The sequence below is a fragment of the Anas platyrhynchos genome, chromosome 25, assembly GCF_047663525.1.
Source record: "Anas platyrhynchos isolate ZD024472 breed Pekin duck chromosome 25, IASCAAS_PekinDuck_T2T, whole genome shotgun sequence".
Classification (NCBI taxonomy): Eukaryota; Metazoa; Chordata; class Aves; order Anseriformes; family Anatidae; genus Anas; species Anas platyrhynchos.
Genome location: NC_092611.1, coordinates 4,623,061 through 4,637,056, shown reverse-complemented (window position 1 = coordinate 4,637,056; position 13,996 = coordinate 4,623,061). Strand labels below are relative to the sequence as shown.

Sequence of the window (13,996 nt, the reverse complement as noted above, 5' to 3'; positions counted from 1 at the left end):
TTTGGCCATGGCCAAGGGGCAAAAAGGAGGGCTGTGACTCACGGAGGCCATGCGGGGAACTACTGAGGGCATTTTACAAGTATCCTTGAGCTTCTGCTCCTGAACCAGGCAGGGGTGGTGCGAGGGGCTGCTGGCTCGTCCCACGAGTGGAGGAGCAGATGAGGAATGGGGAGCCCCGATAATGGGGACAGCTGTTCCAGGATGTGAGAGCACAGCTCCGGTTTGCATTAATCCATTTAACTCTATGTTGCTCTTGTTCTCACAAAAGAGCATCCCAGTTTCAGGCTAAAGCAAAGCAGCTTCATGCCGCAGCTTTGCTGCAATTGCTTCCAGGTGTGGGCGAGCCCGGACATTTGCATGGACTCACCCAACAAGCTGTTTTGTTTTGTTTTGTTTTCCACTAAAAATCCTGCAACAGAAGCACAAAAAATGTCATAATATTCAGAATAAACCTGCCAGGCCTCCAAAATTCTTCCTTCAGTTAATGAGCTGGGACTGCCATAAGACAAGAAATGCCCTGCAAACACCGCCCAAATGGCATGGGCACAAGCACGGCCCCCGAGGAACCAGGTGGATCTTTAAATACGTTTTTATTTCAGGTTTGCTATTGATGCACAAACAGCAGAGATCGATGTTTAGTATACATGGTATACACAAAGCAGCCAGTACAATAGGCATCTCCGTCCTTTTGCTGCACACTTGGCAAAAGAACCGCACACAAGAAACCCCTCCCGCCCCGTCCTTCCCTCTTTGGACAAGGACGACGACTTCTCGGTGGCTTGGAAGCCATCTGTTTGATGGCAAGACACAAAAGGGCAGCTCCTCGGAGCTCTGTCCCCAGACAAAAGCGCTGCAGGCTCGGCTATGCAGGAAAATTGTCCGAAAATGGATGATACGTTCATGGGAATGTAGACCTGGAAGGGATTTCCTAGAACATTAAATCCCGTCCCTGCTGTGCAAAGCAACCACAACATCTGCTCCTGGCTCTATCAAGCACTGTGGAGACCAGAAATACTATTGTGTTCAAAAAGGCATTACATAAATCCAGGGAGGGTGGGTCCACAAACATTATCACGAGAAATGTGCTAAGCTGGTGGGAAAGGTCTCAGCAAGAAAATGTTTGTGCTGCCATGGTCCCGTCTCTTGTGACCTTCCTCACCCTACCCACAGCTGCTGGATGCCTTTTGGAGTACGAGGAGCTTCCACATTTTATCTGCACGGGACAGAGCACAAGGTAGGCTTGAAGAAGATGCAAGGTAAGCATCTTCTGCCTTCCCAAAATCTGTGGCTCGTCCCTGTGCTCCCCTCCTGCTGATCCCAAAAACAGCAGAGCTCCGCCGAGAGGCTCCGGGTTGCTGTCAGCCAGAGCTAACTCCCTACGAGTTTTTTCCTTCGTCAGTGGAAAAGCAAAACATAAAAATGATCCCTGATGGTTTGCTCTGAGCAGGAAGCTGGGGGGGGAGATGTGCCGCAGGGTTGTTGTGAGGAGGGCGGTGTGTGAGGTAAGGCAGCCTCCGAGCACTACGTAACCCTCAGAGGCACAGAACAAACCCTCGCACAAAACCCTGGGGGGGTGAAGCTGGTCACAGATGCTCTGCAAGAGGTTCAGGAAAACCCAGGACCCAAATTCATCTTCCTCTCCTGCAGCTCAGAATATCTCTGGGGGTTAATGCAGAGCAGAATAACCCAGCCAAGGCTCAGAGGGAAGGGGCAGGATGCCTGGGCACGGTGTGCCAGTCCTGCCCGGCAGCGAGCACCATCTCCAGAGTGGAGTCGAGCACCAGCGACGTGCAGAGATGCTTCCAGCCCCATGGCACTGCGCCCTGACACTACAGTACAATTGCTTTCTGGAGTTACAGCTCAAATCTCACTTCCACAGTGATCCCTTTTAGCCCTGAAGAGCTCCAGGTGGGCACTTTACTCCTTGCCCTGTACCGGGGGGTAAATGAGCACCCGGCCGTGCTCTGGGCACCCGGTTCGCCGAGAGCCGGTCTCAGCCTCCCCAAAGCACCGTAGGAAAACCTCAGCCTCAGGAGAGGGATTGCTGGAAGCAACGCCACCCCCTCTGCACAAGGTTTACAACCAGAGGGAGGAGGAGGTTAAAAAACAACACGGAGTTAAGCACCATAAAATCTACACTGGTCAGGTCATAAACACGAGGAGAAAAAGAAAATGAAGCCACCGCCTCCCAGCCTGGCATGGGGATGCTCCTGGAGCTCCCCAGGCCACAGCAGTGGTATGCCCATGTTGCAAAGTCATTGCCAGCGTGCCCCAAAGTTGACAGCCCCTCGGAGACCAGCACCCCATCACGCCGGTGGCTGGACAGAACAATTTGCCATCACTGTGTCAGTAAATCCGTTTGGTCCCACGTAGCACGAGTGCTGGGGGAGACAGGGAAGGGGGGAGGTAGGCTTGGCCCTGGGAAGACGGGGCAGGCATCGGATGTGCAATGAGGGGATGGTCCCACGTGTCCTCGGGTCCTTCCTGGGCAGTGGCATCTGTCTGTCCTCTGGCTCCCAGCCTCCGCCGTGGGTCCCTGTATGGTGCGGAGGCGTCGAGGTAGATGTTGGTTCCTGCTCCGGCTCCAAGCGACCTGCTCGGTGAAAGCCCTCTGGCCTGGGCGCACGCCCTTCCCCGCACCCAGGTCCTGTTGTTTTTTCATTTGTTTTTTTTTTTTTTTCCCCTTTTTTCTTTTTCCCCCGTTTGATATGTGCTATGGACATCTCCCCCTCTCCCAGCCCCTGGCTGCTGCTCGCCCGCCAGCCCGAGAGACACCATGCCCGTCCTCGCCGGCACCGCTCAGCACGGCCTCAAGGTGCAGAAGTCCAGCTCCTGCGGCTTCCTCCGAAAACTGCAGCTCTCCCGGGGCAGGAGGCGCCCGGCCGGGGTTGTGCACTTCAGCATCCTCCTCTTGAAGCCTCGACCGCAGCTCTTGGAGCAGGGAGCCCAAGGTCCCGCTTCCCACACCGGGCAGGGCTCTCCGCAGGACCGGACCTCGGCCGGCCTCTGTGCAGCCTCGCACTCGGAGGCCGGGTGGCCGTAGGAGTCGCGGCAAGCCACCGCTCGCTTCTGCAGCCCGCTGCCACAGGTGACGGAGCAAGCCTCCCAGCCACCCGCCGCCCACTTGTAGGAGGGCCGCTTGTAGGTCGGCCTGCCCCCGTCCAAGCGGTTGGACAGGCTGAGGACGCTGTTGTTGAGGTCCGGCGGGGTCTTGCCCTCCTTCTTGTAGGAGGACTTGTCCTCCTTGCTCTCCTTGGGGAGGTAGAAGGAGTAGCGCACCCGGGGAGGGGTCATCTTCCCCACGGAGAGCACCTCCAAAGTCAGGGGCTCCTGGATGGGTTTGAAGGCCTGGAGGCTCTCAACGGCGGTGCCGGTGCCGCTGTAGCGCAGCACGCTGCCCTTCACCATCAGGTCCCTCTCCACGGCCGAGACGATGAAGTGGCCGTTCAGCAGGTACTTGCCCTGCCCGTTCTTCAGCGCCAGGTAGTTGTCGTCACTGATCAGCCCCTTGTAGCCCCGCTGCCTGATGTCGATGTTGGAGGCGCCCGCAGGGATCACCACCACGAAGTTGTAGCCGTGCCTGGAAGGGAGGAGAGGGCAGGGGGGCGTCAGGCTGAGGGCTGGAGGGGTGTCCCCTGCTGGGTGTCCTTTATTCCCACCCCCTGCCACTTGGCCTCAGCCCCAAGATCTTCCCACCCCTGAGATTATCTCCTCCACCCCATAGAGATCTTTTTCCCCATGCCGAGTTTTATCTAGGCTGAGGTCACCCAGATATGGAAAGAGGTTTCAGCTCCTGCAGCTCAACAGCACGAAGGAACCAGAGGTGGCTCCACCAGCAGAAGCCATTAGCACATTAAATGTGTCCTCACAGCTCAGCTCTCCACACAGGGACATTCACTGGCACCTGAGGTTTGCTGCTCACCATCCCCACAGCCTTCCCGTGTCCACCCCAAAAAGCAGAGCTGGGAGAGAGGGAGGCACGTGCAGCCACCCAGCACTTACATGGGTTTGGTGAACAAGCCCGAGACCTTCTTGCAGCTCTTGTTGTCTCCCCCACACACGCTGCATTTGTCGAATTTCTTCTTAGAGCCCAGCTTCCCGTCGCAGCCTGCTTTGATGCATTTGCCCTGGACGCAGACCGAGGTGGAGTCCGGAGAGCAAGGGGTGCCGTCCACGACCTGTGGAGGTGAGACAAGCTGCTGCGGCCCCGCATCACCCCACACCACCCCACTGCATCCAGCCCCCGTCCAGCCAGACCTGAGGAGGTGCTGGCAGGTACTGTATCACTCTTTGTTCGTGCTCTGCTTTGTAACGGGGCTCTGCTGGGTCTGATCAGAGCCATACAGCATCAATTCCCCTTTCTACATCATTTTCTTTGCATTGGTGCGAATGTAAGGGGTTGTGTTGGGAAGACAGCCAGCACTGGCCTGCCCAGCCCAGCAGGTGAATCCCTTCCCCAGTGCAATAATTATTGAATGGCTCAGGTTGGAATAATGTCTAGTCTAAATTTCTCCTCTTTTAGTTTAAGACCATTCCCGCTTGTCCTATCATTATCTACCCGAGTAAAGAGCCCTTCTCCATCCTTTTTATAAGACCCCTTTAAGTACTGAAAGGCCACAATGAGGTCTGCCCAGAGCCTTCTCTTCTCCAGGCTGAACATCCCCAGCTCTCTCAGCCTTTCTTCATAGGAAAGGTGTTCCAGGCTTCTGAGCATCTTTGTGACCCTTTGCATCCCTCCTCTGGACTCATCAACTGCTCCAGCCTCATCAGGACTACGAGCCTACCCTATAGGCAGCCTTATAACCCCAGAGGAAGACCCTTTATAATCTCACACAAGCCCAGCTGCCCACCAGACACGGACAATTCGTTCATGCCCCCCAGCCCTCACCAACCTTGGGTGCCAGCACGTAGAAGTAGCCCGTGCCATTCGCCCGGCAGATGAGCTTGCACTTGTCCCGGGGCGAGACGCCGGAGTACTTGGGGACCCAGGAGACGGAGGCGGTCAGGCGGTTGGTGCTGTGGCTGTAGCCATTGAAAGCCTCACACTGCTCCTCGCGGAAACTCTTCCCTGGCACTGGAAGAAATGGGGAGTGCATGGGACAGGGGCACAGACCAGTCCCTCGGTGTGGGTTTTACTGGTGGTGCATGCGGTGGGGGCCACGCAAACCCCGTGGTGCCCAGGGTTGGCACCGGCAGCCTCAGCACAGTGAGCTCAGGACATTCAGTTCCCCGCACAGCACAGTGACCCAGGGACACCGGGGGAGTGCAAATATCAAGGTCACCTCTGACATTTTCAGGGGGCGTATCTGGGGATATGTTCCCACCATGTTTCTAAGCGCTTTGAAACAGACAAAGAATTTGACATTTGGAGACTGGCTCTCCTCCCACCCCACCCAGAGAGCTGCGGCGAGTTTGGGGTTTTGGCACGCTCAAGGCTCAGCGTTGCTGAAATTCGGCTGCTCCGGAGATGTGAGCGACACCTCTGCACCCAGGAGGGGTTGAGCAGAGGATTCACAGAAGGGGTCAAGCAGAGGATTCACAGCTGCGATGAGCTTGCCCGGCTCATTTCAGGGGCACCAACACATGCAGGAAGCTGGGTTTCCCTCTCCGCTCACTGCAGGAACATGCATTAATGACGACAGCCACGAGCAAGCCGAGCTCAGGCTATATATTTCAGTGGGATTTTCCTCTCATTCCCTTACCTGCAGAGGAGCAGGGGTCCAGGTTGCAGGAGCGGTACTTGACGCGGACGCCCTCGCAGTAGGAGCCCCCGTTGGCAGGCACGGGGTTGGTGCACTCGCGCTTGGCCAGCTGCACGCCACCACCACACGTCCGCGAGCACTGCCCGTAGGGCGCCCACTTGGCCCAGCCGCCGTCCACCTGGTGGGACATGGCACGGTGAGACCCGCCATCCCCTTCCCTGCTGGCTCCATCCCAAGCAGGAGCTCTCGGGGCTCAAAGCCATCCCTTCGCTAGCTGCATCTGCAAGGGAGACCTGCGGCTTTACAGGTCCACAAACTTCCATAGGGCTGGAGAGAGCCATAAAAAGAGCCATAGGGCTCTTTTTCACATCCAGCCTTGAAAAAGAGCTGGTGACCACTTGCACCATGCATCCCTGCTCTCCCTCTGCTTCTTTACACATCACTGTCCCCGTGCAGGGTCCCCAGTGGGGACCGCCCAGCCAGCACCCGTGCCAAAGCATCCAAGGATGATCCTGCAGGGCGCTTTCAGGCACTCACCCTGTACTTGCTGATGTTGTGCCTCTCAACACAGGCGCCCTTGAGGCAGAAGCGTCCCTCACCGCAGCCGGTGCCGTCGGCCCAGGGGAAGTGGCGGGTCTGGCAGACGATCTGCCCGCGCGCCTTGCCCGTGCACCAGAGCTTGGAGCAGTACTGCATGTACGGGCAGGGCTTGGAGCCCACGCCGAAGGCCAGCTCACACTGCTGGTTCAGGCTGTAGCTCGTCCCCGGCAGGTCCTCGGGCAGCGGGATGGGTTTGGAGGGCTGGTCCAGCAAGCAGTCTCCTGCGGGAGCAGGGAGGGGAAGATCGATCGGGTCCTCGTGGGGAGCCTCGTGGGCTCAGCCACGTCTCAGCCCGCTCATTGAGGATACGAAATCCAGCAACAACAAAGGCAGAAGGAAAAAAAAAAGTGACTCCATCTCTTGGTGACGCTGGGTAGAGCCTTGCTGGCAGAGCAGATGTCACTGCTGGGGACACCCGGCTGATGAGGAAACGCTGCCAAACTCCCCGCTTCCTTCTCGCTTTGTTTGGAGAACAGCCACTGCCCAGCCCAGGAGCCTGTCCCCATCACAGCCACCCTGCACCACCAGCCCTGGGACAGATCCTGCTCCCCACAGCAGGGACCAGGACAGGATGGGGACGAGGGCAGGAGGGCGAGGGCGCAGCAGGAGGGCTCACCGTGGCCGCTGTCGAGGAAGTCGGTGATGATGGCAGCGCTGCAGGCTGACCAGGGGTTGGCGCGGTCGATCTGGATGAGGGTGGGGGACATCATGTGGTTGGTCTTCAGCCGGCCGAAGACCTCCTCGCAGGCCTTGACATTGTCATGGGGCATGTTGAAGACGTGGCCTGGGAGATGGAAAGGGGGCAACGTGAGGAACCCCGCTCGGCACACAGCAGAGGGAACCCTCTGCTGTTTGCAAGGGGGGAAACTGAGGCACAGAGCAGGGAGAACCATTGTGAGGATGGCAAAAGGCTATGGACAGCCCAAGAGGAGAAGGAGATATCTGGGGATGGGTGGGGATTGCATACAGCCCGGCTCAGGCTGCACGTGGATGCGGGGACAGGCACACATCACCCTGACAGAAGCCAGCACACTTCCCCTCTCCTTCCCGTACAGCCATCAGTTGCAACAAGGACAAAGGCAATTTCAGAGAAAAGGAGGCAGCAGAGCTCGTGTCTCCGGATGTAGGTGTGCCCTCAGCACCCCCCAGACTGTTATTTCAGGATTCCCAGATCCTGGAAACCAGGCAACCACAACAGCAAAGCCTTTCACTTTCTCAGCCACTCTTTCCCACCCGGCCCGAGGTGGAGTTTCCCTGCTCCGGACGCCTGTCATTGTCTGGCCTTCCGGAGGCTGGACCGGAGCTATTCTGAACCTTGCCGCTGTCCCTCCACCCCTCCTGACTTCAGAGCTGGGCTGGAGGATGGGATTTGGTGATGCAGAAGCCACGAGGCCAGGGAGCACCTCTCATGTGAGCACAGCACCAAGACCACACGTGGTTTTTTCCTCCAGAAATGCAGGGCTTGCCATGCGCTGCACCACGATGGTGTGGTGCCCGTGCCTCAGTTTCCCCCTCCATGATTTGAGAGCTCCCAAAACCGTGCCTTACCCAGCTCGTGGGCGGTGGTGAAAGCCGAGGGCAGCCCGTCGTCCTCGATGACGGAGCAGCTGCGCTTGGGGTCGCACATGGTGCCCACGTCGGCCATGCCCAGCGTGTCGCAGGTGGTGGCACCGCACAGGTCCTGTGGGGCACGGAGGAAGGGGGTTAGCCAGGGGCTGGCACACAGCCCTGTCCCCACCAATTCCCTTGCACCCCAGCAGGATCTGACCCCTGGCTGCCGGGAAAATGTCAGCCCCAGGGGATAGGATGATGCAGCCCTGGGGGATGCTTTTTTTATACCTAGCATCCTCCCATGCCTTCAGTGACAGCAATTCCCACACCAGTGGCCCCTCCAGCCAAGGTGGAGCCAGTTTTGGCACAGAACAGCCAGCCCGGCTCCGTCCTTCAGCAAGCTCAAGGTCCCGACCCAGGTCGGTCAGTGGAAAGATTTGGTCTTGACTCAGAGCTGGCACATTTCTCTGCTCCTTCCTACGAACAAGAAGCTCCTGGAGCGGGCCCAGAGGTCACCGCAGCAAAGAAAAATGCTTCGTGTCCCCAAGACATTTTGCAGCTGTCTCTCCAGGAGGAACCAAGTCCAGCTGAAGCCAGCCCAAATATGGGGACCCCACGTAGATGTCACCAGGACAGGGGACAGAAAGGTGCTTGGACAGGGCAGCAGGGTGGCTGCAGAGCTGCTGGAGTCAGCTCTCCTCTCCAGAGCCTGGCACCTGCTCGTGGAGGACCTTGTCACAGCAGGGGGATCCCGACCTTCCAGACACGTCCCGGCACACCTGCCCGTCTCCAGCACCCAAAGGTGCCAGCACAAATCCAAAGCTACCATTTGGAGAAGCCCAAGAGCTTGTCCTCGGATGCCCCCACCCCTCCGCTCCTCTCCAAGGGACATCACGCCAACACCGCTGGCAGCACTGCCCATCCTGGGCTCGGCCAAATCCTGCTCTCAGCCACACCGTGCTTCTCCTGGCTGGGCAATGCCGCATTTTCTTCCCAATTTGCAATCCCCACGTTTGAGCATCACAACCCGCGGGAGTGTGGCTGGGTGACAAGCTCCCTGCAGCTTCCCCAAAGGGTTTTATTGCAGGGCTGGAGCATCATCCCCATCCCACAGAGCCCAGAGCTGCAGGGGCAGCCATGTACAGGGCAGGGAGCTGCAGCAGCTTTCCACAAGAAAAGGAAACGTAAGGGACTCGCCGGGCGCTCCCATGCTATAAATAAGAGTGATTCATGCTCAGCTCCTGGCCAGCCGAAGTGCCTGGGTTGCTACAAATCTCGCACGAGTGGCCCTGCCAACATTTCCAGCGAGGTTTCCAAACCAAAGGCATTCCCTTGCAGGCAGGTTGAGCTACCGGTAAATAACAGACCCGACAGCTTCGGAGAGCCCCGGCCAGGGCCGAGGTGGCTTTAGCAGGAGGTGCAGGGCTACCGGGCACGGACAGGACCCTGCCCTCGGGAGAGGTGTGGGGTGCACACGGTGTGATGCCCTTGCTCCTGCAGCACTGCAGGTCGGTTTGGGGGCCAGTGCCTCACCAGGCTGAGCTCCAGGAGGATGCAAAGCATGAAAACCCCATCTTATAACCAGTTTCAACTCCACTTTGCAGCAGGTTTAATCAGCAGCTGGGATCCCATTGCATCGCAGGCCCTGTTCCATATACAACATCCCATGGCAGGAGCTAGCATGGGGCATCCCCACACCCCCAGCAAGAACAAGGTGACCAAGTGAGGCCAGCAAGCCCGGCTGCCCCAAAACACCACAAAAACGAGCCATCGCCACACTGAGCTACACCTGGGGGTTAGAGAGAGGCAGCGGTGCTGAGGCTATGGGTTGGGGGGCGGTGGTGGGTTTGGGGGTGTCCTGGGGATGCAGGGAGCAGGCAGCCACCCTCCCTGCTCGTTGTTCTTTTAAGAGTTCCCATTTCCTTGCTGGCGCGGAGAGCTTTTGGCTCCTGGCCCAGCACCTGCACTGACACACTGACCCACTTCTTGCTCCCAACCTCGCCTGCTGGCTGCGGGGCTGCGCTAACGAGCAGCTCTTAATGGGGTTTTCCATCACCCCCATGGCCTGAGCTCAGACCCCAGCCACAGCCCCCATGGACAGCAGCTCCGGGCTCTAATGAGGGGGTCCTGAGCCCCCAAAAACACCTCCTGGGGTGCAGCCTGCTGAGGAAGGGCAGCACACGAGGTAAGTGGCAGTGCCAAGAGGAGCTGGAGGAACAGGAGGAGAGGCTGGGAAGGAGTTCATAGGGGGATGCCCAGAACAGGGAGAGAGACTGAAACTATGGAGGGAAGGGGAGGGAAATGAAAGGGGATTAAGGTGGGAAAGCAGCATGCAAAGGGCCAGTGCTCTCTTTACACGGTACGCTCACCACCATCGCTCTCCACAAAGCCCGTGATGGGGTTGTGCTGTCATTCTGTCATGCGTGGACATCAGACATTTGGGCTCTGTCCGTTTCGGAGACAGCCTGGAGAGCCTCAAGCTGCGACTGAGCGAGGAACCTGGCTAACAGGCACCAACACCTCACCCATCCTCAGAGCACAGACAGCCAGAAATTAAACCAGAAGCAGGCACGGACACACAACTCACAGGGCAACAGCCACGACCGTCCCATCCCCGCCAGCCGGGTGCTCCCTGTGCTGCCCTCGCCCTAGCACCGTGCCAAGGGGCTGCAGGCAGAGTGAGCTGCACCACCAGGGCTCCCTTGACAGCCTCAGCTCCATCTGTGGACACTTTCCAAAGGTTTTTCTTCTTCGCCTTGCAAATTTCTGCAGGTCAGCTGAGTGGGATCCTTGTGGCTTTTATATTAATTCGCATACTCAGAGGCTAGGTCAGACCGCAAGCATTCTCCTGGCTGTTGAGGTTTACCCCGCACGTGTCCAAAGCAATCCCAAAAATCTGAGCTCCCCGGCCTCAGGATTTTTCAGAGCATGCGTTTCCAAACTCCCTCGTGACGCTGTGCTACAGCGAGATGTCCCCTGGAGCAACATCCCTTCGGTTTGATGGGAGGCCAAAGGTGTTCAGCAAACCTCTGCTGTTAGGGCCAGCGGACGTCAAGGTTCAGGACGGGTGAAAATTTTAGTTGAGCCTTTCCTCGCAATGCGTGATGCTGTTCCCAAGAGGCAGGAGGGCAGCTGGAGGATGGATGATGCTCTGCGAGCCCCTCCGGCAAGCACCGGCTCAGGAAGGGAGGTGAAGATCCCGTGGCCATGCTTGCTGGCACATCCACACCATCCAGCTGGGCAGGAGCGAGCTCCCCAAAGGCGAATCCTCTGTCCAGCACGACCGGCATCAGGGAGCAAAGCCGGGCAGGAGAGGCCAGCCCCATCCATCAGCAACTTGTTGACAAAACTGGAAACTGCCGATCAACTGGGCTCAAAGTGAAATTTAAGTTGGGGGCTTATGTAACAGCTTTTTGGCAGGGAGATAAGCTCTGGGGTGTCAGGGGACCACAGATGGATGCATTCAAGGAAGGCAGATGTCTCCTTGATCGTGTGCCTTTGCACTGAGCTTGCCTTGGGATTTCAGGAATGGACGGTTTAGCAATGTGTAAAAAATGCAGCCCAGCCATGCTGTGCGCTGCAGGACGGCGTGGCTTGCAGATCCACAGGCCCAACTTTGTCCCACGTGCAGCTCTGGCGACCTCACCGGGTTTCCACCAGAGACGGAGCTGGCTCCTGCCCGCAGGGGTGTCAGCAGGTTTCCTCCTCCCCTTCGCAGCCACCCAACACAGACAGGAGCTGCTCCAGCAGGATTTAACCCTGCCAGAGGACACAGACCCTGCCAGGGCGGGGGGACAGGGAGATGGGGGCATTGAGGTCCCTCACATCCACACAGCATCACTCCTGCCTGCACTGAGCGCATGCGAGTGGCGGCCAAGCTGAGCTGGCAGCAGCATCCTTCCCACCCTCGAGTGCTTGACCTGGAAAGCAGTTTGGGGACGGCCTCACTGCTTCTGAGGGGAGTTCCCAACACGTCCCTCATCCAGACAGCTGGGCAGGGAGAAGGGAAGGAGAAAACGCAAGTTGTCTTTGCTGCCACAACCTGCCCTGGGGAAAAATGGGACCATCCCCTTTGACCTGGGCGCATCCTTCTTCCCTCCCACTAGCAGCCTGGGGGCCGATCCAGCACAGTGACACCTCTAGCAAGAAGCAGGGATGCAGCCAGACCCTCAGCTCCCCGGGGCTGCAGGCACTGCCTGTTTCTCCAGTGTTTTCTTTAGCCCTGAGCTGGGTCCACGCGGAGCAGCCGGGACACGGAGAGCTGCGGGTCCTCAGGAGGACCTCGCGCATGACTCAGAGGAAGCAGGGAGAGGTTTTTTCTTGGCAGGTGCCACCACAAGCTGCAACGCGCGAGCGCTTCCCAGCCAGGGGGAACTGGAGCTGGCCACCCTCCTCCTCCTCTTCTGGGCTCAGACTCTGCTTTTTGGGGTGGCGGCTGCTTTGTGCCAAGACTGGGGGGGGGTCCCCCTCCTTGGGGAGGGACCGGCAGGTTTCTGTGCATGGGGACAACCTGCCATTGCACACCTCCTGGCCTCACTTGCCTCACGGCGGGGCTTTCTGCAGGATGACAGCCAAAACCAGGCTGGCTCAAGCAGGCTCCACACCTCTGCTTCCCTCCCCGCCGCCCCCCTTTGCCATCCAAGCTGGGCAGTGAGGGTGGAGGGCTCCTTGGGAAAGGGCTGTGGGGCTGGGGGTGGACACGCAGGGTGCAGGGGATGCAGAGGAGGTGGGAGGTGAGGGGCAGCAGGGTGCAGGGCTCCTGGGGGAAAGGGGGGGCAGCCCTGCTGGGTCGTCCCCCCCTCCCTGGGGACCCGCACCCACCTGCTTGGTGAAGAGGATGGCGGTGTCCCAGTACTCGGGGTGCTTGTCGCTGACTTTGTTCCACTTCTTCTGCCAGGCGCAGAAGTTGCGGAGGGTGAGGGCGGCGTTGCCGGTGACTTTGGGCCCCTTGTCGTCCTGCCCGATGAGGAGGAACTTGACGACGGAGATCTGGATGGGGTTGCGGATGCTGGGGTGCTTGTAGAGGCGGGCGGCCGTGGCCATGAGGGTCAGCAGGTAGTGCTGGAGGTCGTCCCCGTGGAACTTCACCATGGACTCGTCGGCCACCACCAAGGTCTCCACGTAACGGGGCACGGAGGCGAACCGCTTGGCTCTCCCCCCCGGCGCCCCCCCGGCCCTCCCCCGGTACTTGGCCAAAGCCTGCAGCACTCCGGGGGTGAGGCCGGAGCCCACGGCACACCGCGAGGCGGAGGCCCCGAGGGGGAGGCCGGCACCGCGGCGCTGCAGGCGGTGGGCTCCGCCGGCCGCCCCCCCGGGCAGGGGGCTGATGGTGTACTCGGCTCCCCGGTAGCCGAAAGCCCCCCGGAGCCCCCCGCAGAGGCTGAGGGCGGCGAAGGACTCGCGGTCTCCGTTGACATCCCCCGAGTAGAAGCAGTGGCGGAGGCCGGGGCGGGGGCGTGCGGCCCCGGGCGCGGTGCCCAGGTATTGCGCGGCGAAGGCGGGGGCGATGAAGCGGGCGTCGGGGGCGAGGTGCAGGTAGAAATCCTCCCCGAAAGCCGACAGCTGGAAGACCACGGCCTCGGCGGAGCCGCCTCGCTCGAAGTGGGGCCTCCCGTTGATGTCGGGGTCGAGGCGCAGCGGGGTGACCACCGCCGTGTCCCCCTGGGGCGCGCCCAGCGCACGGGCACCCAGCAGCAGCGGCAGCAGCAGCGGCAGCATCGTCCCGGCTCACATGGGGGGGGCGAGAAAGCAGGAGCCCCCCTCTTCTTCTGTCTTTTTCTTCCTCCCTCCCTCCTCCTCCTCCTCTTCCCAAAACTCGGCGGAGGCCGGAGGGAGCGGAGTGCGAGCCGCCTGCCCCGCCGCTACCTGCCTTGTGGGGCGCAGGGTTTTTATACACGGCTTTGCTCCCGGGGGGAGCGGGGCGCGGCTTGGCCCCGCCGCAGCCACTCCGGGGCCGGGAGAAGCGGAGCGGGGCCGGGAGAGCAGAGAAGGGGAGGGGAGAAAAAAAAAAAATAAAATAAATAAAAAATTAAAAAGCGAAGCCGGCGCTGCCAGCCCCGCTCCTGGCACTGCAGCCCGCGGGATGCTCCCGCAGGTTCGGCTCCGAGGAGGAGGGGGAGGATGAGACCCCCCCCCCCCCAAAA

At 59.6% G+C, this 13,996-nt stretch overlaps 1 protein-coding gene across 1 annotated transcript; it reads right to left on the bottom strand.

Annotated features, from left to right (window-relative positions):
* Positions 1–571: 571 nt before the first annotated feature.
* Positions 572–13,750, bottom strand: ADAMTS15 (ADAM metallopeptidase with thrombospondin type 1 motif 15). Its single transcript, XM_021272483.4, has 8 exons — positions 12,675–13,750; positions 7,851–7,983; positions 6,919–7,086; positions 6,240–6,523; positions 5,703–5,880; positions 4,893–5,074; positions 4,003–4,178; positions 572–3,580 (listed from the first exon to the last, which is right to left on the bottom strand). Exons 1-8 carry the CDS (start codon positions 13,569–13,571, stop codon positions 2,800–2,802), a joined length of 2,799 nt encoding a protein of 932 aa, XP_021128158.2. The 5' UTR covers positions 13,572–13,750; the 3' UTR covers positions 572–2,799.
* Between the last annotated feature and the right edge of the window lie 246 nt (positions 13,751–13,996).

Excerpts from the sequence above, each read along its gene's own strand:
- ADAMTS15 (XM_021272483.4), bottom strand. The coding sequence starts at position 13,571 with ATGCTGCCGCTGCTGCTGCCGCTGCTGCTGGGTGCCCGTGCGCTGGGC. Across the intron at positions 7,984-12,674 it reads CCATCCTCTTCACCAAGCAG|GACCTGTGCGGTGCCACCAC; the intron begins GTGGGTGCGGGT and ends CGTGCCCCACAG. Across the intron at positions 6,524-6,918 it reads CTTCCTCGACAGCGGCCACG|GAGACTGCTTGCTGGACCAG; the intron begins GTGAGCCCTCCT and ends CTGCTCCCGCAG.